Source organism: Equus caballus, chromosome X, assembly GCF_041296265.1.
Source record: "Equus caballus isolate H_3958 breed thoroughbred chromosome X, TB-T2T, whole genome shotgun sequence".
Classification (NCBI taxonomy): domain Eukaryota; kingdom Metazoa; phylum Chordata; class Mammalia; order Perissodactyla; family Equidae; genus Equus; species Equus caballus.
The window spans coordinates 19,281,597-19,309,488 of record NC_091715.1 but is presented as its reverse complement, the minus strand read 5'-3'; the positions used below and the strand labels follow the sequence as shown (position 1 = coordinate 19,309,488).

The 27,892-nt window shown below is 42.5% G+C and overlaps 1 protein-coding gene across 2 annotated transcripts in view; it reads right to left on the bottom strand.

The window, feature by feature from the left end:
* Window positions 1-26,055, bottom strand: part of PDK3 (pyruvate dehydrogenase kinase 3) — a 71,329-nt gene extending 45,274 nt beyond the window's left edge. Inside the window, exons 1-3 of one of the 2 annotated variants that reach the window (XM_005614046.4) lie at window positions 25,176-26,055; window positions 3,981-4,122; window positions 287-358 (exon numbers count right to left, since the gene is read on the bottom strand). In XM_005614046.4, coding sequence (XP_005614103.2) covers window positions 287-358; window positions 3,981-4,122; window positions 25,176-25,281 — 320 coding nt within the window. In that variant the 5' untranslated portion in view covers window positions 25,282-26,055. The remainder of the gene's footprint in view (window positions 1-286; window positions 359-3,980; window positions 4,123-25,175) is intronic. The other variant, XM_005614045.4, reaches the window with a different exon arrangement.
* Window positions 26,056-27,892: the final 1,837 nt, after the last annotated feature.

The window sequence follows — 27,892 nt, the reverse complement described above, 5'->3', positions numbered from 1 at the left end:
GCCACTAGGTGGAACATCTACTGCAATATTCACAGTGAGTGCCCCGCACCAGTTCACTACGAGTAAAAGGTATTAGGAAACGGATCATGAAGCATAATTTGAAGTGTCACTATTCCTCTTGTACTATGTTAAATTCTTAGCTCAAATCTTTAAAAAATGCAATGTTGAGTCATTACCCATTAAGAAACCTAACGCTTTCTTGGTTCTTAATGACCTGAGTTCCATTTACCAAAACACTTTTTGCCTAGATATTTTCACTTTCAGGTAAATTTGGCGCCATACTTACTTATCCAAGACCTGTGGATCCTCAGGGCTTTTGTTTTCATATTCTAAAAGCTCAAGAAAGCTCTGCATGTACCTGAAAAAGAAGAGTTATTGTGTTAGTTACCTACCTGACATCCATTCCTCCTTTCCCTCTTCCTAAGAGTACCCCAAACTTTCACTCAAGTATCCATCCTATTTCCTTCCCCTCATGTAGCCCAAGTGCTTCAGGGAAAGCTGACGCCACGCAATCTCCTGGGTGGCCCGATGTTTCTCTGGGTAATCCTATTTCTCTTGTCACTAATTCCTAATTAGTCCGATAGTCCAGGTCTAAGCCTGTCACTGTGTCGCATTCCCCTGAAGACAGAGATTGGCTCAGGAATGAGCATACTGCCTCAATTCAGGCCCGTAAAATAAGAGAGAAGACTTTGTGAAGGTCTTTGAGAGAGAAATCAACCTGCTCTGCTTCTGTACAGTGAGCTATGTGGATGTGAAGCCTGGAAATGCTGCAGCTATTCTGTCACCAGGAGGAAATCCAGCCTGAAAATGAAGCTGACACCACGGAAAGCAGGACCCTGATAATTGCATGAATCTCTGAATCAAACCAACACCAAAAGCTCATCCTATGGCTGGATCTTATAGGTACATGAGCCAATTTATTGTTTTAAGCCAGGTTGAGTTGGATTTCCTGCTATTTACAAACAAACATATCCTAACTGATACACTGTCTATAGTTTGATTACCCAAAAAAAGTGCATATAAATTGTAAGCAGCACATGGGTGGCACTGAAGTGCATGCTAAGAACTTAGAAACAAAGGTTCCTTCTCAGAGTTAGACTAATTTCATCAACATGTAATGGAGGAGAAGGAATGCCTCTTAGGCTCTCAGAAACAGTTTCTGCATTAAGAATAGCTACACATCTCAGTCAGGGTCAGTACAAGAAATGTGTCCCATAGAAAGATCTGGAGAACAGAGAAAAATGGGCTTCAGAGAGGCACATTACTGTGGCAGCTACGTCCAGATCTAGTGAGGATTCAGAAACTCCAGTCACTCAGAGGCGTGTGATCTCCGCTTTGGGTCTTAAGATGCCCTGAAAGAATTACCCTTATTCTAATGACTTCTAACAATTAATCAGCACTAGTCCTACTATCCAGCTCTGGATAGAGGATGAGGGCACTCCAGTAACTAGAAATGCCTGTTAAGCATATAAATACATAAACAGGAATGATGTTTTATTAATCAGCCTCACTTGAACTTTGTGACAACGCATGATACTAAAGTAGGTTCACCCCTGTGGATATTTCTTTAAAAGCCTCTGGGCATACAAGGCTATGGATTAGATCTTGTTGAAATCATCGGGTCAAACCTCCCTGAGAGGCCAAAGTCAGCCATCGGGAGTGATGCCCTTTGTCCTGTCACACACCAGCAGAACCTTAGGGAGGCATCCCATCCTTTCGGAAGGGGAGAGTTCACTTAAAGAACAAAATCATAAATGGAGAGGAGTCAAAGATCATGCTGAGCTTCCCAGCCTCAAAGTCAAGAGAGCAAGGAGAACACACGCTGACTGAGCCGGCATTCACGGCCCGTTGTACGGAAGAAATACCCCTTTTAAGAGGAAAAGGAAATGACAACGAAGCACAGTGCATGATCCTGAACTGGATTCCTAAATCGAGGGAGGCAGGATTGCTTAAAAAAAGACAGCATTATTAGGACAATTAACGAAATGAGAACAAGTTCTACATATTAGAAAATATTACTGGATCAATGTTAAATTCCCAAGTTTGATAATCATACTGTGGTTTTCTAAGAGCTGTTTTAAGGAGATGCATACTAAAGTATTTAGGGGTAAAGGGGACTGATGTCTACCGTTAATCTAAAGGGTTCAGAAAAAAAATAACGTGTATGTATCATATATGTGTGTGTGCCGTATATACATGTATGGTCCATACGTATAGACAGATATATACACACACACACACACATATATTTATGGAAAAAGAGAGAGAGAATATGAATGAGAATGATAGAACAAATGTTGCCAAATGTTAACAACTAATGAAGCCGGGTGAAGGTATATGGGAATTCTTGCTACTAGCCTTGGAATCCTTCTGTTAAGCAGGAAATTATTTCAAAATTGAATGTTTAAAAAAGAAAGGAAGAAATGACATGCATGTGTTTGGAACAGCTAAGGAAGAGGAATGGTGAGGAGAGAAAAAGTTGACCCAGTAATTTGTTTGAATCTATACTTGTCAGCAATTCACTCGGAAGCCCCTGAAGTAACTTTTATATAAGCAATAGCAGGTGTCTGTCACTGCCACCAGGACCAGGGACTTGAAAGTCATCTAGTCTACCTAGAATCCCCACCAAGGTGACCTCTAAGAGTTAATGTATTTTCTGCTGAAAAGTTTCTAATGATGGTCTTGAAGCAATAAAGAGGTCTCATGCAAACAAGTACTTTCTGCTCCTTCGGAAACAAGCTACGAATTTAGGGTAGAACGCAAGTGACTGAGATCAAAGCCACCGTCCTCATCTCTCTGACCTCTCCTGGGTTCTAGGGTCCCTGCACCTGCCACAGCGAGCAGCTGCTGCCTGTCTGGGCCAGGGACTGGACACTGTATCTCTAAGACCACCCAACACAGTGTTTCTCAGACAACCCATTCTCAGCCCTAAGAATTTATGAGAATTAATGTAATTGACAAATGACTGTTGAATGTCCATTCTGTTTCAGTAGCCTGGCCTCCATTAACCCTTTAAATGCAAACTAATTTATAGTTCCATTCTCCTTATATGTGTCCACTTCATTCCCTTCCCCTAAAAGCTTCTCCCTGCCCCTGCCAATCCCACCCTCCCACCAAGGGGCAGTGCAAAGCCACAGCCGGCACTCCCCCTCCTCGCTCCCACAGCACTTCCTCTGTACTGGCTTGAGAGCACTTTTTGCGTCTGGCCTCCCAAACTCCTCCAGCTTTCTCCACAGTGACGTCTACCTTGCTTTTATAATACAGAGGAGACATGCAAGTGTTTCTCCAATCTATGCAAATCCCTTTATAAAAATACACTGCCTGCTCTTACATCCTACGCCACTCACCAACCTCACCCTGCTTACCTAGTGAGTAGTCACAAATACAACTTCCTCAATTAAATAACACACGCTTTAAGCAAGAGAGCCATACCCGATTGAGCTTTAAGTTAGACCGTTAAGAGTTTTCATACTTTCCCAGGGCAACTGAAGCGCAGCAGGCACTGATATTCTTCCAATCTGAGGTTCCCCTTTAAATGACTTAATTTGTTCTAACAGAAGTACTGCCTCCAAGGAACTTCTTTCCAAGGAAAACGAAAGGAACATGGCTGGGACTTGATCAAAGCGACAACATCCCCCTAACCAAAGGACTGCAGACCTGCTCGTGCCGGTCACTGCATTGCTATTCCTGTATATTGTTCTGCACTTTCCAATTTTTTTGATAAGCAATCACATTTATAACCAGAAAAAAACCTCTGAAAAGTCAAGAAAGTGTCTAGTAGAGTTTAGAAGTATTTTCAGTATGACAATTCAAATTGCCAGTTAAAAAAAACCAAACAAACTTAATTGTCTGGAAAGCCCGGCTTCCCGAATTACTCATTCCCACACAGGCAGGATGTGTACTTTTAGGGAGAATGGTCCCAGTGCCAGAAGTTCAGAGCATTATGGGAAACCCCACCTGAAGCCACATTATTTACTTACCAACTCTGAACCAATCCTACTGAAGGGCGGTTAAGCAAATTATCCGGCAGAAGATTAACTTCTCTCATTGTGTTAGCCAGTCGTACAGGAAGCTCCTTTCGTAGAAACATATACGAAGTTTTCTCGCACGCATTATCTCTCCCTATTAAGAGATGAAAAACGTTCCCTGATTTTACAGTCTAACAGATGGAATAATAAAGTGCTCTCGTGGTAGCACAGTTACGGGTTAGGAAGAGAAAATTAAATAATCCTACAGTCTCTAAATTTTTATCCTTTGAAATAGCAAGTTTAAGAAAATAATTTAATTAGAATAGAAAAAGAACATTTATTACAAAAGGCAACCTTGAAAGCAGTTTTTTTTTTCCTTAACACAAATACGTTCCTAGTGCTACCAGAAGCAATATAAAAGTGACCTGGGATCTCATCTGAATTTGTTTTCAAATAAACACCATTGTAAAACTGCCAAGGACAAAAGTAGGAGAGCATGTAAATCCACTCCTGTTCATAGGGGTTTCCAGAAGGCAACAGATCCACTCATTCCACAAATATTCACCGATTGTGTGCCAACTGTTTCCTAAGATTTTCTTCAAATGTGTTTCTTCAGGGACCAGAGCTCTGTCACGCTGGGAAGCAGCCACAGACCCCAGCTCTGACCCAGACACGGGACTCGGGAGGCGCCAGAGAAACCAGCTCCTGGGGGTGCTCAAAAGTGGAGTGATCTACTATGGCACGTCCAAGAAGAAAAGACCCAGTGTTGTCAGGGAGTCTTCTGTCGATTGCCCTGAGCTGGTTGTGCATAAAATTTACATAACTAGGACACAGTGAGAGAAAAGGCACCTGGACACCTGAAAGAGGAACCCCCAGCCACTTCCCTGGCTGCCATGTGACCAGAGTAGTTCCATGACTGGTCTTGCCCCCAATCCCCAGCCCTGCTGTAAACTCAATGACGGCTGGGGGATGGAGGACATGATAGAAAGGACATGAGCTTTGGGACAGAAATGTGCTTCGGTCCCAACTCCTCCATTTTGGGTGTGGGAAACCTCTGGTAAGCTTCTTAACCTCTCTGAGTCCCAGCTGCCTTAATCTGTAAAATGGGGATGAAACCAGGTTTTGTGGAGATTAAATATGATAATGTGTACTGGAGCCTGACACAGAGCAAGTGTTCAATAAACATTAGTCCCCCTTCTGTCCTCTGTGATACTTATGGGTCCATCCCAACTCCCTCACACTCAATAGGCCTTCCCGTGGCTCCACAGTCCCTGGAGGCTGTTGGGAGAGGGCAAGCTTGGGCCCAGGCCCAGAGAGAGAAGCAGAGCTCATCTAACAATTTTCCCCTCCAAACTCTCCTCATTCTTCCAAATGTGATAAAGGCAGCAAATTACGAGTTTCAGAAGTAAATCTGATTTTCTAACACTTCCAGCCAAGTTCTGGTTTATTCCTTTCCTCGCTCCACCTAATAAGACTGGAAATAATCCACTTTTGAAAATCATTGGCAGAACCTTTCTCCCCCACCACTGACCCCCCTTCTCCATTTTTCAAAATAGCCAGAATAAAAGATTAGTCTTAAACAATCCATTCCTTACTTCCCTCATTCTGAGTGAGCATACCGAAGGCCTTCATTAAATCTTTCACTAACTGATAATTCTTTCACTTTTCCCCAAAGGGAAATACTCACTACAAGTAAGGGGTGTAACATCCCAGCAAAGACCTTCCGACATCTATTCTGCGCACAATTATTTGGTCTTAGACAATTAACATTTAAAATGACTCTGGTTGTTTTGTTTCAGATTACATATATCATTCCTAAAATGTTCTGTATAAATGTAATTTTTAAAACGAATCATTTTAAGTGCACTAAAAATGCTGATATTTAAAACAAATCATAGTGAATCTCATTATAAAATGAAGGATTTATTATCCAAGTTTAAACGTACATCTACAGTTTCACATACCAGGAGAAATACTTTGCATCCTGGTTAAATAGAAAGGATTTTTTTACAGCACAAAGGAAATGTTGACGTTCTCCCTGAAGGAGAAGGGAGTCAGGGAACGGAGGAAGAACCCTGGGGTACTGAGCTGGAACGGGGAGTATCGGTATGAACTCGAGATTTTAAAAAATCATCTGAGTTTTCTGGGTAGTGAAAGTTTACATGCTTAAACTTCCATGTCCACAGCACAGTAGGAGCAGCAAATTAGAAATGGGGGGCAGGGTGAAGAGGGAGGGCCGGGAGAAGGGAGATTGGGCTGGCAGGCGCAGGAGGCAAGGGGCGGGCGGGTTCACATCTGTTCTCAAGACCCACGGGGCTAGATGGTTTCAAAATTCAAAGGTTTTCAGATTTTAGCAAGGTAAAAAGGAGTACGTACATCTATTGCATAATATGGTCTATTATACAGACACAATATAGCTGCAATGAAATCTGTGAACGTTTACACCGAGCAGGATAAGGACCATGGCCTCAGGTCAGGTTTTGTCACGGAATGAATTCTGGCACCAAAAGTATAAAAAAGGAACTTCAATTTTTAGAGCTTTTTGGACTTCAGAATTCAGATAAAAGACTAAAGTCCTGCAGAACAGTAATGCCACAATCAGGTGCCAGAGTTAGACTTGGGTCTGAATCCTGACTCGAGTAGCCAAAAGCTTCACGAACGTGGGCAAGAGTCATTACACTTCTAAGCCTCAGTGTCTATAAAACAGTACCTATTTCGTAGAGACTGTGGTGAGGGTCAAAAAGTGCTTAACATTAAGAAGTTCTTAAAATTGAGAAAAGGGGCTCATTAAACAGCAGTCACTAACGATGCTCATGATGACCAAGCGGAACAGCCTGAGACCATGGGGTGCAGACGAAACAGTCTGATACTTGCTAAGCCCCGAGAGCGTGACTGCACTCTGGCTCAGTGTGGTCGCCTGTGCTCGTTTGATGATTCTACATAATTAAAAAAGGATTAAAGAAGATTAAAGTAGGTTCCGTGTCCCTACCATCCACTTTTATTTATTTTAAAATAAAGGGCCTTGCTGCTTACATTGGCCAACTCTTCCCTAACCAGAAAACTTAGGCACTAGGCATGGTCTAAGATAACCAAATTTCAGGAAGCATTTATTCTAGCCTTCTCAGATTACCAGCCTTTTATAAACTGGTGTAGAAAGAAACTTTATTTTATCTCTACAGCCCCCATGGCACCGATGAGAGTGCATCGCCTACGACAGCTTCTCAATGATTTATTAGAAGAACAGACAATCCTTTCAGAAGTTTGTATTTTTAAAAAAGAGTACCTGAAAAGTCTCAGATTTTGCCTCCTACATTCTAATTTAGCTTTAGGGATAAATTCTTTGTACTCAGATACCTTAATTATACAGCAGCTTAAACAGGGGGTAAGTCTTCTTTAGTTAATTAGCGAACCTAAAAATAAATACGAGATGCCTGATTTTTTTAACCTTTCTGCAGTTTTCCTCATATAAGTTGAAAGTATTTTATTCTACGTGTTAATGCTGGATACTCAGTTTCAATCAAAGAATTTCAACAATCGTTTTTTTTAGTAAACTTACCAGAAAGAAACTTTTGGTTTAATTGAATGTCCTCTCAAAAGAGTTCTGTTCTTAGAAGTCTTCTGGCATATCGAGTATTTTCCAGTTCTTCTTCCCAGTTATTTGGTTTCATTTTTTCCCCTACTCACGTGGCTTCTCTACATTCCTTAATGTTGATTTTCTATTTTTATTCTGCATTGTCTATATACATCATATCAAATTTATTAATTAAATTTTTCCCTAGTATCAGTTTAGAAGATGACAAGGAGTGGGTGAGGGGCATGGGAAATTCTGACTGAACGCAAATAAGTCATTAGCTGAAATGCACTCGTGTGTATTTCTTCAGTTTTTCTTCCTCATTTGATGGCCCTGTCATTCTCTTCTGTTTTCTGTTTGTTTTTCATACTTCGCCCTTTCATTCAGAAGTTGGAGACAATCACTACATTTGCAAAAGGTCTGATTTGCTTTGCGCAGAAGGTTCCAAATAGCATTCCATTCACCAAAATATAGGATGGATAGACACAGAAACACAAACGACTTTCGATTAGTGCAGGGAGCTCTCTCAGTGATAGGTCACCGATAGGAAAGGAGCATTGGACTAGCCTTTTGAGAGCAAGAAATTCAGACCCACTCTTCTTTACACTTGGTTTCTGTAGTGGCCTGTATTTCTGGTGAATCTTTAATCCTCTTTTCAACTAATTTATGGGAAGCAGAAAAAATAATTATTTCTTCGGTGAATCAATTGACTTGATAATATATCTTATAATTAAAGCAGAGGGCTAAGGACACGCCCCTCTAAAATGTAGGGTCTCCTGTCCGGATTACTTGCAGGCTATCTTTGCACACATCTTTCAGCTTTAGCACTTGGTAGGGAATTGTCTGGAGCAGTAGTAATGGAATCAGGGAGTGGAAAAGGAGAGCAACATATGGAAAAATTACTAGCAAGACACCAAAAACCAACAGAATGATCAGCTCATTCTAATAATGCTGCTTTTTCTAAATACTGTCAATTAAATGCTTGAGTTTGCAATGTATTTTTACCATTAAGCATGTTAAAGTGGGTAAAATATAACTGAGAAAATAATATTTTAGGGGCAGCTCTTTGATTTTTCTCCAGTTACATTTATAAGATTTCAATCTTTTGAAAATACTGAATTTTAGAAACATACACAATTAATTCTTGGACTTGCCAGGTTAAACAATGATTAATTGAATAGTCCTTCAAAAATAACCTGAAGCGTAAATGGAGGGCTACCAAATGATTGTGAATATCCTTCAAAACAATCCCTTATTTTTTCCTAGCTTCATTTATACTTCTAAAATGTTTGTTTTACTCCATGTCCAGAAGTACAATTATTTCACTGCCTGAGAAGTTTAACAGTTTTCCTTTGTTTGGGAAAACTTATTCCTGAATTTTAAAAGAGATCAAAATAAGTAGTGGATTTGGGGTCTACCGAGCTGGAGGCTGCCTCTGCTCTAGGCCAGACCATGTTTTGGTTATTATTACTAACAGTGAGTCAGAAACTTCAGAGCCAAAGAGCCACAGAGCCAGAGACTGCGGATTTCACACACACCTAATTCCCTACCAAATTCAATCCCCAATGACATCCAGATTTTACACTACTTCTTTCAGCCCAATGTCTATTATATTACACTCACAGGTGCTGTGGGTCAGGAATTCAGACCGGACACAGGAGGGACGGCTTGTGGGACCTCAGCTGGGAAAACTCAAAGGCTGGGGGAGTGACTAGACCGTGGGGGGCTGGAAGTATCTGAAGGCTTCCCATTCATAAGTCTGACCCTTGGGCCCACTGCTTGCTGACTGCTAAGTAACTGGCCGCCAAGTGCCCCTCCCTGGGCTTCCTCACAGGGTGGTGGCCTTCGGCTAGTTGGACTCTTACATGTGTTCAGTAAACAATGTGGAAGCTGCATGCCCTTTAGGACCCAGCCTCGGAAGTCACACAGCTAGGCCTCTTCTGCCATACTAAATTGGTCTAAGCAGCCAGAGCCTTTCCAGACTCCAGGGGAGGGGACCAGACACCCCTGCTTGATGGAGGGCTGGCAAGGGCACACTGCAGAAAAGCATCATCATGGCCATCTTTGGAAAACACAATCTGCATTCATATATTCGTGAGTAGGTACAGAAGATGATTTATTTCTCAAATTATATTTTAAAGTACTCTTCCACTGCCTCAATCTGTTTCCTCTGTGGTCACTTTTTTGGCCATTTATTTACCTTGGTTGCTCTCTTTCTCACTGTGGGCTTCCCTCAGATGTCTGGTGATCCTTGTCCAGCAATGACTGAAAGTAAAGCAGCCTAAAGACCAACTAAGTGAGGACCCCAAATACCTGATTACATAGGGCTTTTTGGTGGAGTCCTATCACCACACCAGCTTCCCTAATTCTCCTTAAACAGTCATTCAGCATCTTTGGAGAAGAACTCCCTTTTTGCCCTTTACTTTGGCCTGGGGGTAACTGTCTGCCCACTAACGTTCTGAAGGTCAGGGTGGAGGGTGACCCTACTGTTTGCAGACTTCCAGTTCTTTCTCTAATTCTCACCCAGCCAGCGCTACCTGTGACTCCTGCCCTCTATCCGTGGTACCACCTTACTGAGGGGGGAGCCCCTCATGGGCTCCGCTGCGCCTAGTTCAGCAGCCCCCTTGGCCACAGCGCCTTCCGAGTATGTTCTAGACCTGAGCTGTCTAACACAGGAACCATCAGCCATTAGGGGAAATTTGGATATTCAATTTTATTGTATCATTGATAAATTCCCCAAGTGTCATAACTGTATCATGGTTATTAGGAGAACACTCTGATGCTTAGGACATACATACTTAAGTATCTAGGGGTAGTTACGAAGTCTGCAACTTAATCTCAAATGGTTCAGCCAAAAAAGCACGTGCAGAGAGAGGGGAGAGAAGGAGACACGGATAGGAATGGATGGAGGGGAGAGAGAGAACAAGCAAGTATGGCACAGCAGTTGGTGAATCTAGGTGCCAGACATGGGTGTTAACTGTATTTTTCTTACAACTTTTCCTCAGGTCTGAAATTTTTCCAAATAAAAGGATTGGGAGGGACATTGTAAAGAACCTAAACATCCAACAATAAAGGAACAGTGTAATAAATTACAAAATTGTATAATTACATGAGGAGATATGCAGTTACTAAAAAGAGTCTTCCTATAACTAGAGCCATTCTATTTAAAAAAAAAACCTTACTAGACCCATTCTATTCTTAAAAAATATATAAAAATCTCACACAGAACATGCGACAATATGCAGATCTTCCTCATGGGGTCTGAAGCCCACGGTACCTTCATGTAATGATTTTTGTTGTTGTTATAGGAAAAGAGGGTACAAGGTGATGGTGACAGAGTTCTTAATTAAGGCAGGTGAGGGTCACCGGATCCTTCCCCGGAGCTCATCTGCGTCTGCACTGAGGGAAACTGAGTAACATCCAGCAGCAGCTTGATCCTCTCTCTTTAGAAATCCTCTTTGTTCACTCTTTTGAAATACTATCTATGGCCATAAACACATTAGCAGGAAACCTGCCCCTCTGTATGCCAGACAGAGCCAAAGCAAATTGTAAATGAATTTCACTGTGGGCCCACAATTTGTGCCCTCCGCCTGGGCAACCCCTCTGCCATTGCCCCCAGTCACTGAGTTCTATGTCCTGTGGGTCCCAGGATTCCTCAGAAAACCGAAGAATCTATTAGCACAATACCCGGCACACTGTAGGTGTTTAATAAATATCTCCTGATTAGAACTGAAAATTAAAATACCTAGTAAGTTTCCAAATAAACTTAGTATAGCAAATAAATTCAGGGGTACAAGATAACATTTGCTGGTAATGGTAAATTCCTCTTACAGTTAGATCACTTCGTTTTATATATTTGGTTAGGGGTATTCAAATCCCTAAAGCTAGGGGGAAGAGGAGCCAAAAGATAGGTAGGAAGGGGATAATAAAGTGGCAGTAACTGTCAATGTGGTGTGTCGGGCCAGAGAGCGGGGAGAAGGGCACGGATGTGTTTGGAATTGATATCACAAATAGAGCTTTGACTGGCTAGAGCATGTGACTAACGATGGCAGCCAAGCCACCACACAGATCCATATCAACCTGATTCCAGAAGGGGGTTTAGGATCTAGTCCTAGCCATGGGTTGGTGAGTTACAGGATGCCTTGTTGTCAAGGAAGCAGGAATAGTTAAGTAAAGGTCACACTGCACTCACCTTTGAGGTTAACTGAGGCAAAATGTTAACCATTACAGTGAATGAAGAGGATCCAAAGCCAATCACGCTCAAAGCACAAAAGAACTGAAAGTGCTATGTTTCTTGGAAAATGATCAGTTTATAGAGCTGAGACCTTTAGCCAACAAACTTTAAGATAATTAATATTCAAAGTTAAGAACTCCCTATGCAGCTTTTATTCTCAGCAGGAAGCTGATTTCATCCAGGAAGTGCTGTGTCACTAACTTCCCATAATAAAGGCATAGCCAACGTCTACTAAGCACCTACCGCCAGGCATTGTGCTGTATGTTGTCACTTTCACCAATGCCACCAGCCTAGGATGAGATGCCATCATCTCTATTTTACAAATAAAGACACTGAAGCGTAGTGGGATTAAGTGATTTGCCCAAGCTTGCACTACTGGTAAGCACCAGAAATTAAGGCTTGAGTACAAGTCTACATAGACTGCTTCTCATATTCCCAGAGAGGCAGGCTAACACGTAGTGGTGGTCCTCAGAATATGAAGAACTGTTTCAGTGTAAGTAAATGAAGTCGGTATCAATCTGATAGTTTGGAAATTATAAGACTAGGGAAGCATGAGATTATGCAATTTTCTGATTGTCTAACAGAATGAATTCAGACAAAACCTCAGCACTACTAATAGACACTCTGTTTGGTAGAAAGAATTGCTTTGGGGCAATGGTATATTATGTTGAATGAAATGGGATACTATGTTAAATTGAAAAAAAGCGTAGGTTTAAAAGCTCAGCCTACCTGAATTTTAACAGTGGTTTTGCCCCTGACTTTGTTTAGACAAGATACTTACTTAAATCATCTAAGCTTTATCATCTTCAAGCAAGAAATGGAAACATGTACTTCACATGGACATTGTGAGAATTATAGCTACAGCTGCCTACTATTGTGTCTGGCAGAGAGTGGTACCTAAATGCAAGTTCCCTTTGCCTCCTAGAAAGAATAATTTCTGATTCACTTTGAAAGAGGTGGCCAAGATGTGATGTCAACAACTAGCTGATGGTTTGGGCAGTCTCTCTGTCACTCAGGGCTTCCACTTTCCCATGTGTAAAATCAGAGAGGTTGCAAAGATGATCTCTAAGCACAAGCTCCCACTGAATGAATCCAAGAGGATAGTATTTGTATCTCTACACTTTACAGTTATTTATCCTACCCCAACCGTGCCTAATAATGTAAATTCTGGGACAACTCTGGAGAAAGCACTGCTAGGAGTAAGCAGTCAAGGAAGGAAAGGAGCGAGAAATCAAGGAAAAGAGTACCCACATTCACATTTGTTCTTCTATTTGTGTTCTCCATCAAAAAAGCCTCCAAGGATACTTCGGATAAAGGACAATTGGGTTGACACCTCATATATTCCCAGAAACCACCCCTATTATACAAACCTTCAAGGGAGAGATAGGGACAGCAGGAAAACTCATAGGATTCATAAATTTTGGCTGCGACATAAAAATTTCTGTATTTGTCCCAACATTTATCTATAAGCTCCTCAAAGGCAGTGACTCTGCCTTGACAATTTCCCAACAATTCTCAGTGTTTCCACTTCATTCCAAATCCAGGATGTTCAACTGATGCTGCTGCACTCCTAAACTACTTAAGTGTTAACCTTCAGCATCTCACCGATTCTGCCCCTAAAGCGGTTCACAGCTCTTAGGCTTAGGCAAAAATTGTACTGGATCTAACACAGTGGTTCTTAACTCTGGAAGCACAGTACAACCACCTGGGTACCTCAGAAATACTAGCGCCTAGCCCCAACCTCCAGAGACTGATTTAACTGGCTTCTAGGAGGGGCAGGTACCACTAGTTTTAGGAGCTCCCCAGATGATTCTCATGAGCAGCCAGGACTGAGAACCACTGACCAGCATCTAATCACAAAAAGTTCAAGGAGGGAAAACAAATCACAGAACTCCTCAGGCTCAGACACTATGAAACATCCCAAACTTGTCTATTTACCCATCTATTTTTAGTCTCTATTTTCATGTTTGAGTTTTGTTTCAGCCTAAATGGGGAAGATAAAAACTGCTGAACACACTCACGAAGGAAATGGCTGTACTCCAGGATGTGGTGACTCTTGACAAGCGGCACTAGCGCACTTGTCGATCCTTTCCTCCAGTGTGTTTTGTTCCCAAAGGAGTCCCACACCCAACCCTTACTGACCTTCTCAGCTACAGCGGGGCAGTAAGACGAGCAGGTGTTAGCACCCCTGGCTCTACCAGCTACTGTGTGTGCAACTTTCTCACCTGCCCTGAACCTCAGTTTCCCAATTTGTAAAATGGACATGACTGTTGTAGAATTCCATAATACCGTATTTCATGCCAAGTGTTGGTAAGCACTCGGTAAATGCTGGTTCAATCCATTGAGTCTTTTTCAGTTTCCAGACAGTCCATTTGAGTCTCCTCCTCAAACAGCTTTAGTGAAGCCAAGCTCAGGTTAAAGAAGCAGGAATATGAGTACACAGACCAGAGATGACATGGTGGAGAACGTGTAAAGAACACTAACCAAAGAAGCAGCCCCCCTGTGTACAAAGGGCGGTTTGGAGAGATGGGGAGATCGCTGTGAGCAATCAGCTTAAGGGTTTATCAGAAATAAAGTGCTCACTTGAGCACGTTATGTGACCAGCATACGAGCGTAATCTAGCAATTATCACTTTGCTTTCTATTTAATCTCAGAAACAGGAGGAGAAATTAACCAAATTTATACAAAGTCCACAGTCGCATATTAAGGACTAACTGCTACCAAGCTTAAGGAAACACTGTACCCTACTAGAACAGATCAAAGAGAAGGTTCTGATAAAAGTACTGAGTATGCTCTGGTCTATGAAAATGTAACAATTTGTTGAGAAAAGATTTATATGTTACAAATTTCAATTTGCTGTAATTTTTGTGCCATTCCTTATGGCAGAAAGTATAATCTCAGTAAAGATGAGACACTGACCAGGAATGGGGTTCTACTTGACGGATACGAAGGACACCACCCTGGGTCACACTCAAACCCAGCTCTGCCACGAGGGGAAGCACGGAGGTACATGGGCCCTCTCTGCCATAAAAGCAAAATGGGCTAACTGAAGACGCTTCCAGGCTAGTTTCAATGAACGCCAATTAACCCATCCACAGTCCCCTTAGCACATGTTCTTAAGTTAAATTTATCAGGAAGAATAAGTGGGCAAGAACAGCAAGAATTTCTAAAAACCTAAGGTAATAAACAAGGAACTGCTCTCACCAAATTTCAGCACACATTACAAGGCAAAAGTCAGCATATGATATTTAGTTAAAATCAGAAAAGTTGTCCTACTGAATAGAACCCACATAGTCTGTGAACTTAGCATGTGATTAAACAGAAACAACAACAGAGAGATTTGAGGTCTTAACAATTGTTGCTGTACAACCAGACAGCAGAACAGAGCAAAAGTGAGTGATCTACAAAAGTCTCATCAGAAATGGCAATAACGGGGCTGGCCCAGTGGCACAGTGGTTAAGTTCACATGCTCCACTTTGGCAGCCTGGGGTTCACCGGTTCGGATCCCAGGTGCCAACCTACACACTGTTCATCAAGCCACACTGTGGTGGCATCTCACATACATAACAGAGGAAGATTAGTTAGCTCAGGGACAATCTTCCTCACCAAGAAAAGAAAAGAAATGGCAATAAATTCCAGAGAGATTTAGTAACAATTTACAAAATGCTATGGTGATAAACCTGACCACGAGAAAAGCACTGTGAATGACCCAGTGTAAAAAAACTCAGCCTGTAAGGAAGGAAACCGGACACCCAGTGTCAACGTATGTAAATACATGGGCAAAAGCTGGAAGGCTGTCACAAAAACTGTATGGAAGAATGAGAGGTGATATTCCTTCCAAATGCCTTTAATTGTATATTTTGACAATTACTTTGCCAAAGAAGGGAACACAGTGGGAAACGTTTATACAGCACAATAGCTTACTATGCCAAATAGACACAAGGAATTCATGCAAACGATTAAAACTCCAGATTTCCAGTTACTAAATGGTCAAGGGCACTTTACACACAACAATATGCAGAGAACAAACCCACATCGGGGGGGAAAAAAGAAAACTTTCAGCTTCTATGTTACCGATCATACAATTAAAATCATCAAACCTCATTTTGGCAGGGCTGTGGAGAAAGTGGCATACTTAAACTTTGCCGACAGCCCTGCAGATTAAAGCCGTAAAACCACGTATAGCCTTTCCCATGGTAATTCCACTCAGGGGCACACCCCCCCAGGCAAACCACCAATTACCGGCAAAGTTCCCCTCCAGATAGCCAATGTTTACTGTTTATTACCAGCAAACAGGAGAAACCGAGCTTTACCATTTAAACGCAAATTAACAGCAATCACCGCAGGCTTCTTTAACTGGGAGCCAAGTTGTCTTAGAGAAGAATTCTCTTAGACTAGAGGTCACAAACTTTGTGTAAGGGGCCAGATGGTAAACATTTTTGGCTTTGTGGCTCACATAGTCTCTGTGGCAACTACTCAACTCCACTGTGGTAGAGGGACAGAAGCCACAGACAATGTGTAATCAACGGGCATGGCTGTGTTCCAGTAAAACTTTATTCACAAAAACAAGTGTTGTCAAAACCCTAGAGTATGCAACACAAAGAGTGACCCCTAATGTAAACTATGGACTTTGGGTGATAGTGATGGTCAACGCTGCTTCATCAACTGTAACAAATGTCGCACAGGGTAAAGGATGTAGATGGTAGGGGAGGCTGTATTTGTGGAGAGGTGCGCATGTGGGAGCTCCCTGTACTTTCTGCTCAATTTTGCTGTGAACCGAAAACTACTCTTAAAAATAAAGTCTATTAATTAAAAAACAAAACAAAACAGGTGGCTGGCCCTCTGACTGTAGTTCAACAACCTATTTTAGACTACGATATTCCTAAAACAAAAGGATTTGCCCAACTCTGAAATCAGATTATTACAGAAGTCAAATAACTGAATGCCCATACAATATAAAGGAAAAGTGGTGCTATTTTCTGATTCCATCCAGTAACAATAAATCCAAGGTATCTCAAATCTTGCCAAAAGTCTGATCAATTTCCCAAAGCTTAATGGGAGGAAAACACCCAACCATCAACATGCCAGGCAGCGTGGCCACGTCTCCCCTTCAAAAAGCACACAAAACTGCAACATCAATGAAGCTTGAGCTACACTTTTGGTGCCCAGAGCCTGATAAACCAGGTTATGCTGAAAGCCAGCCCTACCAGATCAGTAAGGCCCCAAAGGCCAATTTGTCCTTTAAATTTAAATATTGATCAAGATGCATTAAGCCAAGTTAGAGATCATTCCCCTAAATGAAACTGTTCTCTTCTCCCTTAATTCTGAGTAGTTGGCTTCTGTCTCCCAACAGGTTAGTCCAATTCTTGGCAACTCCTCACAGTAGAAAACCTTCCTGCCTACAGAAAGGTGTGTCATATATATATATGTAAAGGCACAAAATAAACACTCGGAAACAGAATGCAATTGTTTTCCCCTTTTCCTAACACAATTAAACACCCAAACAAAACCTTTTTATCTCCTCCAGAAACAAAATCACTGTTCTCTCCAGTGGTAATCAGGCTTCAAGGAGCCAAACAACTTAAAAAACTAAGACTTTCTGAAGATCAGCCATTTGGAACCAAAGTCAACTTCTCACTGGGTGTAGGAGTCTTAAAATACTTTTTTTTCCTTTTCAGTGAGGAAGATTGTCCCTGAGCTAACATCTGTGCCAATTTTCCTCTATTTTGTATGTGGGACACCACCACAGCATGGCTTTTTGAGCAGTGTGTAGGTCTGCGACCAGGATAAGAACCCCCAAGCCCCAGACCACCAAAGTGGAGCTTGTGAACTTAACCACTACGCCACCAGCCCGCCTCCTTAAAGTACTTTCTAAAGGAACACAGAAGGCGGCTGGGCTCTTAAACCTCAAGAACTGTAGGAACAGGGAAACTGGCTGCTGCCTTCTAAGAGCTAAAGGCTCTGAGGTTCACAGAACCAGTGTGATTACGGGAGAAATCTTTTCTGTGAAAAGAAGGCAGAGTTGTCAGACAACCTGCTTTCTGGTGGTTTTCTTTGGGAGATGCTATATTTAAATGTGGGGACATTATAAAAGTCGAAACGTATATAACAACCGCTACATTAAGTGACAATAATGTTTCCTAACCTTTATGTAGTCAGTAATCACCATTTATGGAATGCCCACTCTGTACAGAGCAAAAAGCTGAGGCAGCTGTGAGAGGTTACAAAGAAGAGGCGAGTGCCCACCCTCTGCAAAGAGACTGTTTAGAATCAAATAAAATACCAGGAGCCAGGAGCGAGACCTTTAATACATGTGCAGCTGTGCAGAAGAGCAGTGCAAAAGAACTGGGAAATAAAACAAATGGGAAGTCAGTCTGCGGGAGGGCACAAAAGTGATTAACGAAGGAACCAGAGTGGACGGGGTGAGGCTGAAAGATGAAAAGGACATCCAAAAGAAAATGTGAATCATTTCCTAAGGGCTCATTCAAGATTCAGAATGTTCTATCTTTATGTAATAAGTCCAAGTTCTCCTTTTCTTATAGCACTAAGAGAACTTTGAATTCATAACAACTACTTAATAGAAAGACAGCCCTCAAACTTTGGCAAATATAACAAAGAACCACCATAGCATGAACTGCCACTCAAAGACAATAAATCGGCCCCCAAATCCTGAGAGTAACAGTTTTACAGGGAAAAAAATGTAAAAGTTATATCGAGAAATAAAACCAACAAATTTTATTCTGAACATTAAAATAGGATGTTTCTATTACTAATAGGAAATTAATATATACTCTCTGAAGCCTCACTGTCCAATAGAAATAAATGTGTGCCACATACATAATTTAAAATTTCCTAGCAGCCACGTTAACATAAAAACAGGTGAAATTTTTGATATTTAATCCAACATACCCAAAATATTATCATTTCAACACAGAATCAATACAAAAATGTATTGACACGTTTTGCTATTTTTTATACAGTCTTTGAAATCCAGTGTGTATCTTACAGCACATCTTGATTCAAAACCTAAATTTCTATCAGAAATAATTGACCTATAATTACATTTCATCAAATTTACAGTTAAAGTAGAGTCACATATCCAAATTGTTCTAAATATACTTAGAAGTTTTCCAATTAACTGAATCAAGCGTCAAGGTTTTTTCGGTTTTTTTCTTTTAATACTTTTTGGTGAGGCAGATTGGCCCTGAGCTAACATCTACCACCAATCCTCCTCTTTTTTTTTTTCTCCCCAAAGCCCCAGTACACAGCTGTATATCCTAGCTGTAAGTCCTTCTAGTTCTTCTATGGGATGCCACCATAGCATGGCTTGATGAGCGGTGTGTAGGTGTGAGCCCAGGATCTGAACTAGTGAACCCTGGGCTGCCGAAGCGGAGTGCACGAACTTAACCTGTATGCCACCAGGCTCGCCCCTCAAGTATCGGTTTTAAATTTAAATTAAACCAATTCAGTTTCTCAGTCACACGTTTCAACTGCTCCAGAGGCTCATGTGGCTAGTGGTAACTGTACTGGACAAAGAAGGTCTAAAGAAATAAAGAAATAATTAGAAAGACAATCACTGGAGCCAAAAATTCAAACCTAATTATTAAAAGAAATATAATAAAACAAAGCTAGATAGATAACATGGTCAAAAAAATTAAGGTATTAAAATAGAAAGCAAAAGAAAATGACAGATGTTTATCATTACAGATGACAGATCTGTCACATCAATAAACATAAATTGGTTATACTTAACCACATAAAAGAAAAAGTTTGATTCTCAAAGCAAAACCCAACTTTATACTACATTTCAAGACAATATTTAAAGCAAAGTAATTCAGGAAGACTGAAAACAAAAGGATGACAATGCTCTACCAGAAATGTAAGCAAGAGGAAAACAGAGATCTGAATCTCAGTGTCAACTAAGGTTGGGGCCAGGCCAAACAGCATTAAACTAGTAAGATGGCAGCACTCTATCGCTAAAGGGTACATCTCAGAATGACGACATGACAGTTAAGAACAAGCAGCAAACATAACATTAACAGGCACAAAGAAAAACTACAGGAGAAATATAGAGAAATAGAATCATATTATAAGGAGATCTGAACTTCTTTTGGGCCATGATAGATCAAGTAGATAAAAAAGAAGTAAAGTATAGAAAACTTAACATAATACGGTATATCTAATATTTCAAATTCTGTAACCTGAAAAGAGCATAACCTTTTTGCTGCCCAAGGAACGTTCACAGGAAATAACCACGTATTGGGCTACAAAGTAAACATCAATAAATCAGAGAAATAATGACTCAGCTAACATTCTCTGATCACAACGCAACAAAACCAAACATAAAGAAAATTAAAATACAGGATGCACTTACACTGGAAATTTAAAAACTCAAACAACTCTTAGCTCATAGAAGAATAAAAATCTGAAGATGCAGAGGAGCTGGGAGGAAGGATGAAATACAATACACATCAGCTGCTAAAGTAGCACTCGGAGGAGTTAACTATAGCCTTAAATACTGAAATCAACAACAAAACAGAAAAGAAACGAAGTATCCAATCAAAAAGAAAAAAGTATAACAAAATAAACCCAGGGAGATGATCTGAGGGAATTAAAAAAGTCAAAGTAGACATTAACGAACTAGAAAACAAAAGTCATAAAACTAATAGAGGAGTCCTACCAAATAAACCACCACACCATCTGATCTAATCAAGAAAGGGGGGAGGGGAGAACAAATATACAAGAAATAATAGAGGAATAGCCACAGGGAAAATTAAGGCTGATAAGAGACTACCTTCTCAGCTATGCAAATTGACTTAACCTCAATGACTAGGATAATTTTCTAGGGAAACAGATCAAAATGAACTCTAGAAGAAACAGAAAATCTATACTGATCATTACCACAGAGCAGAGAAAGTTGTCAGAGGGCAATGGTCCCCCAAACACATTAGATTTAAAAGTTTCATAGGAAGATTCTACCAAGTCTTTAAAGAACAGACAATTCGAAAGATAAATTGGTCTTAGTATAGAAAAAGAAAAAATTTGTTTTCTGAAACAAGCATGCCATTGATAGGAAACTAACAGACTACGCATACACACATCTACAAACAGTACTTGGATATCAATATAAAGGAGTTCATCATACTATTCTCAACTTCTGTATATGCTTAAAATTCTCCATAACAAAAAGTTAAAATAGGGGGCCGGCCCCATGGCCGAGTGGTTAAGTTCTCGCGCTCCGCTTCCGTGGCCTGGGGTTTCGCCAGTTTGGATCCTGGGCGTGGACATGGCACCACTCGTCAGGCCACACTGAGGCAGCGTCCCACATGCCACAACTGGAAGGACCCAAAACTAAAAAATGTATAACTATGTACTGGGGGGATTTGGGGAGAAAAAGCAGGAAAAAAAAAAAAAAAAAGATCGACAACAGTTGTTAGCTCAGGCGCCAATCTTAAAAAAAAAAAAAGTTAAAAAAATGTTTACTGGGGGAGAAAAAGATTCTATTTAGATACCATTTTTCACTTATCAAAAGTTTGATAATGTGGTGAAAGCGTAGGAACATAGGTACTCTCAAACTTCTAGTGAGAGAATAAACAGACATCCTCTGACAATGCTTATCAAAATTTCAAATACACATCTCCTTTGATGTACTAATCCCATGTTTAGGAATTTGTCCTATATACACACTCGTTCATGCACGAAATGACGCATGCAGTAACTCACTGTAGCACCGGCTGTCACAGAAAAGACTGGAAACGATCTACTAGCCATCAACAGAGAGTTGGCTAATGAATTATAGTATGCTCATATAAACAAAATCTCAGGAGCCATATAAAAGGGAAATTCTGCAGATATGGATATGGAAAGTTAAGGCATTAAGTTGAAAAAACAAGGTATAGACAAAAATATAACAAGCTGCCACGTGTGCAACAAGAGGGAGGCTAGTGGACAGAAGTAGGAAGCTGACTTTTCTACGTCCTTTTGCACGTCTGAATTTGGAACCACGTGACCATAATCTCAGACCAAAAAGAAAATCTCATTTTTAAAAATCTCACTCTTTAGAAGGCACTCTTGCCATTACAAATTCATAATCCACTTAGAACACTTGCTATTCTTCCTACAGTTGCTATTCTTGCTACACTTGCTAACTATGTGGAAGGCCAAATTTCAAATAAAGACTGAATTCAAGAAACTTTTATTATTTTAAAGGGCAAAGAGAAATACGATGCACAGATGAAAGGGAGACAGTAGTCTAGATCCAGAAGCTCATCTAATTAGTGGCTCTCAACCCTGGTTACGCTTTAGAATAACCTGGGAATCTTCTAAAAATACCAACGCCTGCACACCACCCCAGTTCTTTTACATTAGAAGTCTGGGGGATGGGCCCAGGCACGAAAACCACTGATCTAAGTGCTTTATGGCTGAGGTCCTCAACAGAGGGGCAGCGGAGGATTTTGCTCCCCCAGGGGCCATGGTGATGTCTGGAGACATGTTTGGTTGTCCCAATTGGGGGGAGAGGGTGCTACGGGCATCCAGTGGGTAGAGGCCAGGGAGGCTGCTTTAGTACACCTCCCACAATGCCCAGGACAGCCCCCCCGACACAATGACCTGTCCCAAAATGTCAAGAGCGCTGAGACTGAGAAATCCTCCTTTAAAATAAAATCACCGCTTCCGAAGTAACAACCAATTCTAGTCCCCACTCTTAAGGAAGATCATCTCCTTGTTTACTAGTGTGGATATATTAGTATAATGAAGCTATTTCAGTAGCCATAGAAACTGCAATTTATTTGTTGGCATGGTTATAACAAATACTGTAAACATAAAATTCCTTGTATATCCTTTCTCTGGTCCCTCTTATGTCCCATTTATACAGCAGCCAGGGAGAAAGTCAAAGTTCACAAAGTGGCAGCCTGTGGGCCAACATGGGCCATGCATCTATTTTGTTTGAGCCCCGGGTCTTTTAAAATGTACTGAATTGGTGGCAACCAGCTGCCCCTTCTGGAGCGAGCATATCCCCAGGAGCTTGCCACAGTCCCCATCTGGCTAGCTTCATGGAGTCATCTGCAGCTCCCCACCTGGTGATTTACGCATTTGAGGTGGCCCTCCCCTGCAGTTTTCTCCAATCATACAGGACCATAAAGCTTCTTTCTCCTTCTTCCTCCTCACCTTAAAAACATCCCCACACCCATTCTAAATTCTCAAACTCCCACATCACTTGCCAAAAGAGAACTTCTATCAAGAGCTAGAAGAACTAAGAGAAAGGTAGCAGTCGAGATGGCCTTTGTGTGACAACACTCTTTTTCTAGTTGTTGTCATTAACGATAGGCTGCCTGTCACCTGATTCATCTCTGGATATTACAACCTAGGCTTGTAGTTTCTAGCATATTCCACTACAATTATATATAGCTCTTTCGTGAGCTTCCTTATAAGGAAAAGACTTCAATTATTAGGTTTTTTCCATTATCTCAGATTAGTGTATCCCTCCGCCCCTCCTAAAATAGGTCAGAAGCCTTTTATGGGAAATATCTATCAAAAGATTTGGGGATTTTCTTTCAAAAAGTTCATCCCTTTTCCTTTGAAATTATAATCACAAAGTTTTGGAGCCGTGCTTTACAGATGACCTGATACAATCCACACATTTAATTAACGAGGCAAATGAACCCCAGTGAGGTTCAGTCACTTAGCCAAGGCCACATTCTTCAGTTGGTGGCAGAGCAAGAATTAGAACATTTGTTCCAAGATACTAGTGCCGTGGATTTTCCATGATAACACTATCCCTCACTGTGGTTTTCCTACTCAAATGACATCCTTGCCAAGACATCTATGAATACGGGTAGCTACTAGCTGCCACAGAAATAAATCAACTGAAATTTCAACAAGCTATTAGGGCTATTACTTCAACCTCGAGGGTGGAAGGAAGGAACTGGGGGCTTCTGGATTCCTTTTGTTCCTTTTATTGTGAATTAACCTAGCTCGGTTTATCCCAATGAAAGGCTAATACCTCCACAATCTTCTCTAAACCATAAATTAGAGATGGAAAACATACTATTCATAGCAACAGTGACATTTTCTTTCTAAACTCTGAAATTAAGAGCTGCCTCAAACCTCTAAAATTCTCACAAGTGGCCAGAGATGATAGAGTAAAACTACTGAAACGCTTGGGGAGTGAAGTTTAAGATGCAACACAGATCAACATCTCATTGAACTTTGACATTCCTCAGCATTCTCTGGCAAATTGGTTGTTCAAAATTTAATTTGGTCTCAACTTTAACCTATTCCTCTCTTCCTATCCCAACTTTTTTTAAGTATGGACAACATCACATTTTGCATATCAGGTCTTCCCTGAATGTTCCAGCTACTCTGCATAGTTTTTATGCCCACCTGATACTATCCCTTGATATTTACATAAAGTTCATTAAACGAACAGACGCCTCATTATTTTCCCTTGAGAGCTTAGAACATATTTGCTGTTCCATTTTATTTTCCCCCAAGGACGCTGAGTTCCGTTCTGATACCTGGGTGCGCACTTTTTTACTTTCAGGTGTTTCACAACCAGCTCCCTCGCATTCAGCAATTGCGAGTCATTCGCTCCGCAGCTGAAACTGCACCACTCTGGGGAAACACGATCCAGTTAACATAAGGCGGTGGAATCTATTCCCCTCTCAGTTAGGCCTCAGGCAGGTTGGGGGCCAGGTCTCCTGCGCTGCCATCTCAACTGGGGCAAGTTGCCTACCAGCCCACTCGAGAGGGGAGAAGGGGGGTGGGACACAAAAAGAGAGAAGCGACGAAAGGTGCTGACACCGCGGCCAGGGTTATGTCACACCCTGCTCTGACGCTAGGAGCCCACACATCCGCTCCTCCCCAGCATCTAAAGCACTTGCAGTCCAGGCCTCTAACTGCTTTAACATAATACGAAGAAAACAACAGTTCGAGTCCTGCCGCCCCGGCCACACGGGATCACCTTAGAGCAGAAAAGGAACAAAATGCCATTGCATAATTTATTCGACCTCAAGGTGTTTCTAAACAGCTCTTACCCAGGCAAAAAAAAAGAATCTAAAAATAAAAACGTTAAAAAGCCACCCACATTCCGCTCCGAAGTTTTAAGGGCGGTGAGGTCTGTGTCAAGTAGATTTGAAGCTAACGACACAGGCTTGGGGAGTCCCGCCAGGGGTGAGGGTCCTCGCACACCGTTTCTGTGTCTCCGGATAAGCCCCCGGCCCGTGTCTGGATGCCAGGCCCTGCCCTCCGAGCCCCCGGGAGAGGCTCCGGACATCCCGGAACCCCGCCTGTGGTTCCCACGGACTTTGCCCCGAGGCTGCGGAGCCCTGCGGCGGAGATGGTGGGCCCAGAAGGCAGGAGCCCCACGCCCCGGCGCCTTGGGGGCCCGTGGCCCCGCACTCACCGAAGTCCAGGAACTGCTTGATGGAGAGCGGCGACGGCGAGAAGCGCGAGTAGCGCTCGATCTGCTTGGGCACCGGCTGCTTCAGCAGCCACCGGAACAGCCGCATCCTCGCCGGGGCAGCGCACAGATCAGCCGAGACGCTCAGGCAGCCGCAAGGACCGGTGCAGCCGAGCCGCGCGGATCCGGCACGTTCGCCAAGCGCGCACCTCGGCCTCCGCCTCGGCCTCGGCACCGCGGGTGCAGCCGCCGCAGCAGCAGCAGCAGCTCCCGGGCCGCAGCCGGCCGCCCGCGGCTTGCCCAGGCCCCGCCCACGGGGGCGGAGCCGGCCGCCGCACGTACGCGGCGCGCGAGGTGCGCGGGGGGCACGAGGGGCGCGCGGCCGCACGCGCCGGCCGCTGATTGGCCGCCGGCGCCTTCGCTTTCTTTTGCGGGCGGGCGGGCGGCGGGCGGGCGGCGGGCGGCGGGCGGTGGCGCCTGCCTCCCTGGCTCCTCGGACCCTGCAGGCTGGCAAGTGCCGCCGGCTAGGTCCTACGCTGCCGAAAGGTGACGGAGATGCCAGGGCACTGGGTGCAGGCCCGGAGCCCACCCCCAAGAGATCCGATCTTAGGCGCCGCTCAAAGCCCTTCTTCCGGGAGGCCTTTCCTGGATGGGCTGAAGGTTGCACTTGAGGGTGTTCCTTACATCTTCGTACTTTGATTTTCCTGTTCTGTTTACCGCTTAATTATAGTGGCTGTTCCGTGCCCTCCACCACTACCACCACATTTGGGCAAAATTAAATGTAAACTCACTGGCTCTGTGTCATGCCAGCCCCTGATCTTGGGAGAGGATTAATTGTAACGCCACCGGCTCTGTGTTTCGTGGGTCACCCCCCCCCGCCCCCACCTCTCCACCCTCCCACCTCCTCTCTTTTGAACACCCTTGGGCAGGATTGTTAGGTCACTGTTTCATGGCCCGCCGCCCCTCGTTCCCCACTCGGACCAACACCTTTGGACAAGATTAGTTAAATCACTGTTTCATACCACTACCACCACCATCGGAAAGGATCAAATTGAAGGTCACTGGCACTTTCATAACCCGTTACCTCCAGCGCCACCGTAGGACAGCTCCCTGACTGTTCATGCTTTGCCAACACCAGCACCGCTATTTTTGGACAGGAGTCTAGGCTTACGCTATGTGTTGGCTATTTTGTCTGCATAAGAGTGAATTTGAACTGAAGGCTTGGTATATGAAATCACTATTTCCTAATGTGAGGTATGAAGTACTACTTGCTTAACCATTTCCACCAAACCTTGCTTTATTTTGGCAATGTGGAAACATCAACTAAAATGAAAGGTAGAATGTTCTCTAAGGAAAGGTAAAAATGTAGCTGGAAACCACTCCTTTGGGCTGATCGACCTGGGTTTCTCACTAAATAGAATTATTGGTGTGTAGCTATTTAGCTTTTGTGCCTTCATTAGGTGTTTATGCACCCAACTCTTTGCTTAATAGCTGCATCTCTACTCTGAAGTTAAAAGTAATACATACACTCAAAGGCATCCAGTGGTCTTCCCACACTTCTAGATTTTCAAGTACATTTTGAACATCTTGGTGGTGGTATGGTATGTAGACTACCGTGTCTTTTCCATTCAAACCAAAGCCTAAAAGAGACATACTAACAACCTCTGTAACCGGGAGCTTTGCCGGCAGAGCTAAGCAGTCCTGTTGGTGTGCATGGGCAGACAAAGGAAGACCTGTGGCCTGTGGTTCCTCCAGTGACTGTCTCAGGTGCTACCTGCACGCAGAGTGTACTTGGTGGCAGTTGTGGTAGTCAGTGAGCAAGAAGTTGAATATCAGTGGAGAGGGAGGTTTCCCCAGCATAAACTGCAAATCACTGCTGATCTTTCTGAGTTGGCAAATCACCTGTTTCACTCCTCTTCCACTGAACAAAATGCTGCTTTAAATCCATGTATTCTGTTGATTTGATTACTTGAACTGTCATGTGCCTAGTTTTATTACTGCTTCTCCAAAAGGTAGCAAAGTCTTAGAAGTTGGGAACAATAAGAAAGAGCCTGGTTTAATACAAACTGTGCTGGTCCAGGGCTCAAACGACCTAGCTCCAAGCTTGGTTCTATCATTAACTAGCTGTATGACCTTAGACAAATCACTTAACTTTTATGTGTTTCAGTTACTTCTTATGTCAGATGGAGATGCCTGATTTCTCCCCCTGGTATTTGTGACAATCAAATGAAACAAATCATATTTAATATAAGCACAAGATGTTGTTGTACCTATTTATACAGCAATACACATATTTTTAGCTAATAGTTTCATATTAACTGGCAAAATCCAGAAGCTAAACCAGTGGGTTGATTTCAGTGCTAGTTGTAGTTATAAGATAAGTAAATAGATCTTAAGATAAATAAATAGATCTTGATGAACTTTTTTCATTTCTTTGTACACACCAAGATCTTGCGGAGGCCCTGCTCCCTGTGGCTCTCAAAGTAAGATCGGTGGACTGCAGCAGGAGTGTCACCTGGGAACTTGTTAGAAATGCGAACTCTTGGACCCCACCCCAGAGCTACTGAATCAGAAACTCTGGAGGTGGGGTCCGGCCATGTGTATTGTAACAAGCTCTGGGGGTCTTAAAGATATGGCCACAAATTCTTTGATATTCCTCCCCTCGAGAGATGGAGTTTAATTCTCCTCCCCTGGAGTGTGGGCTAGATTTAGTATTCGCT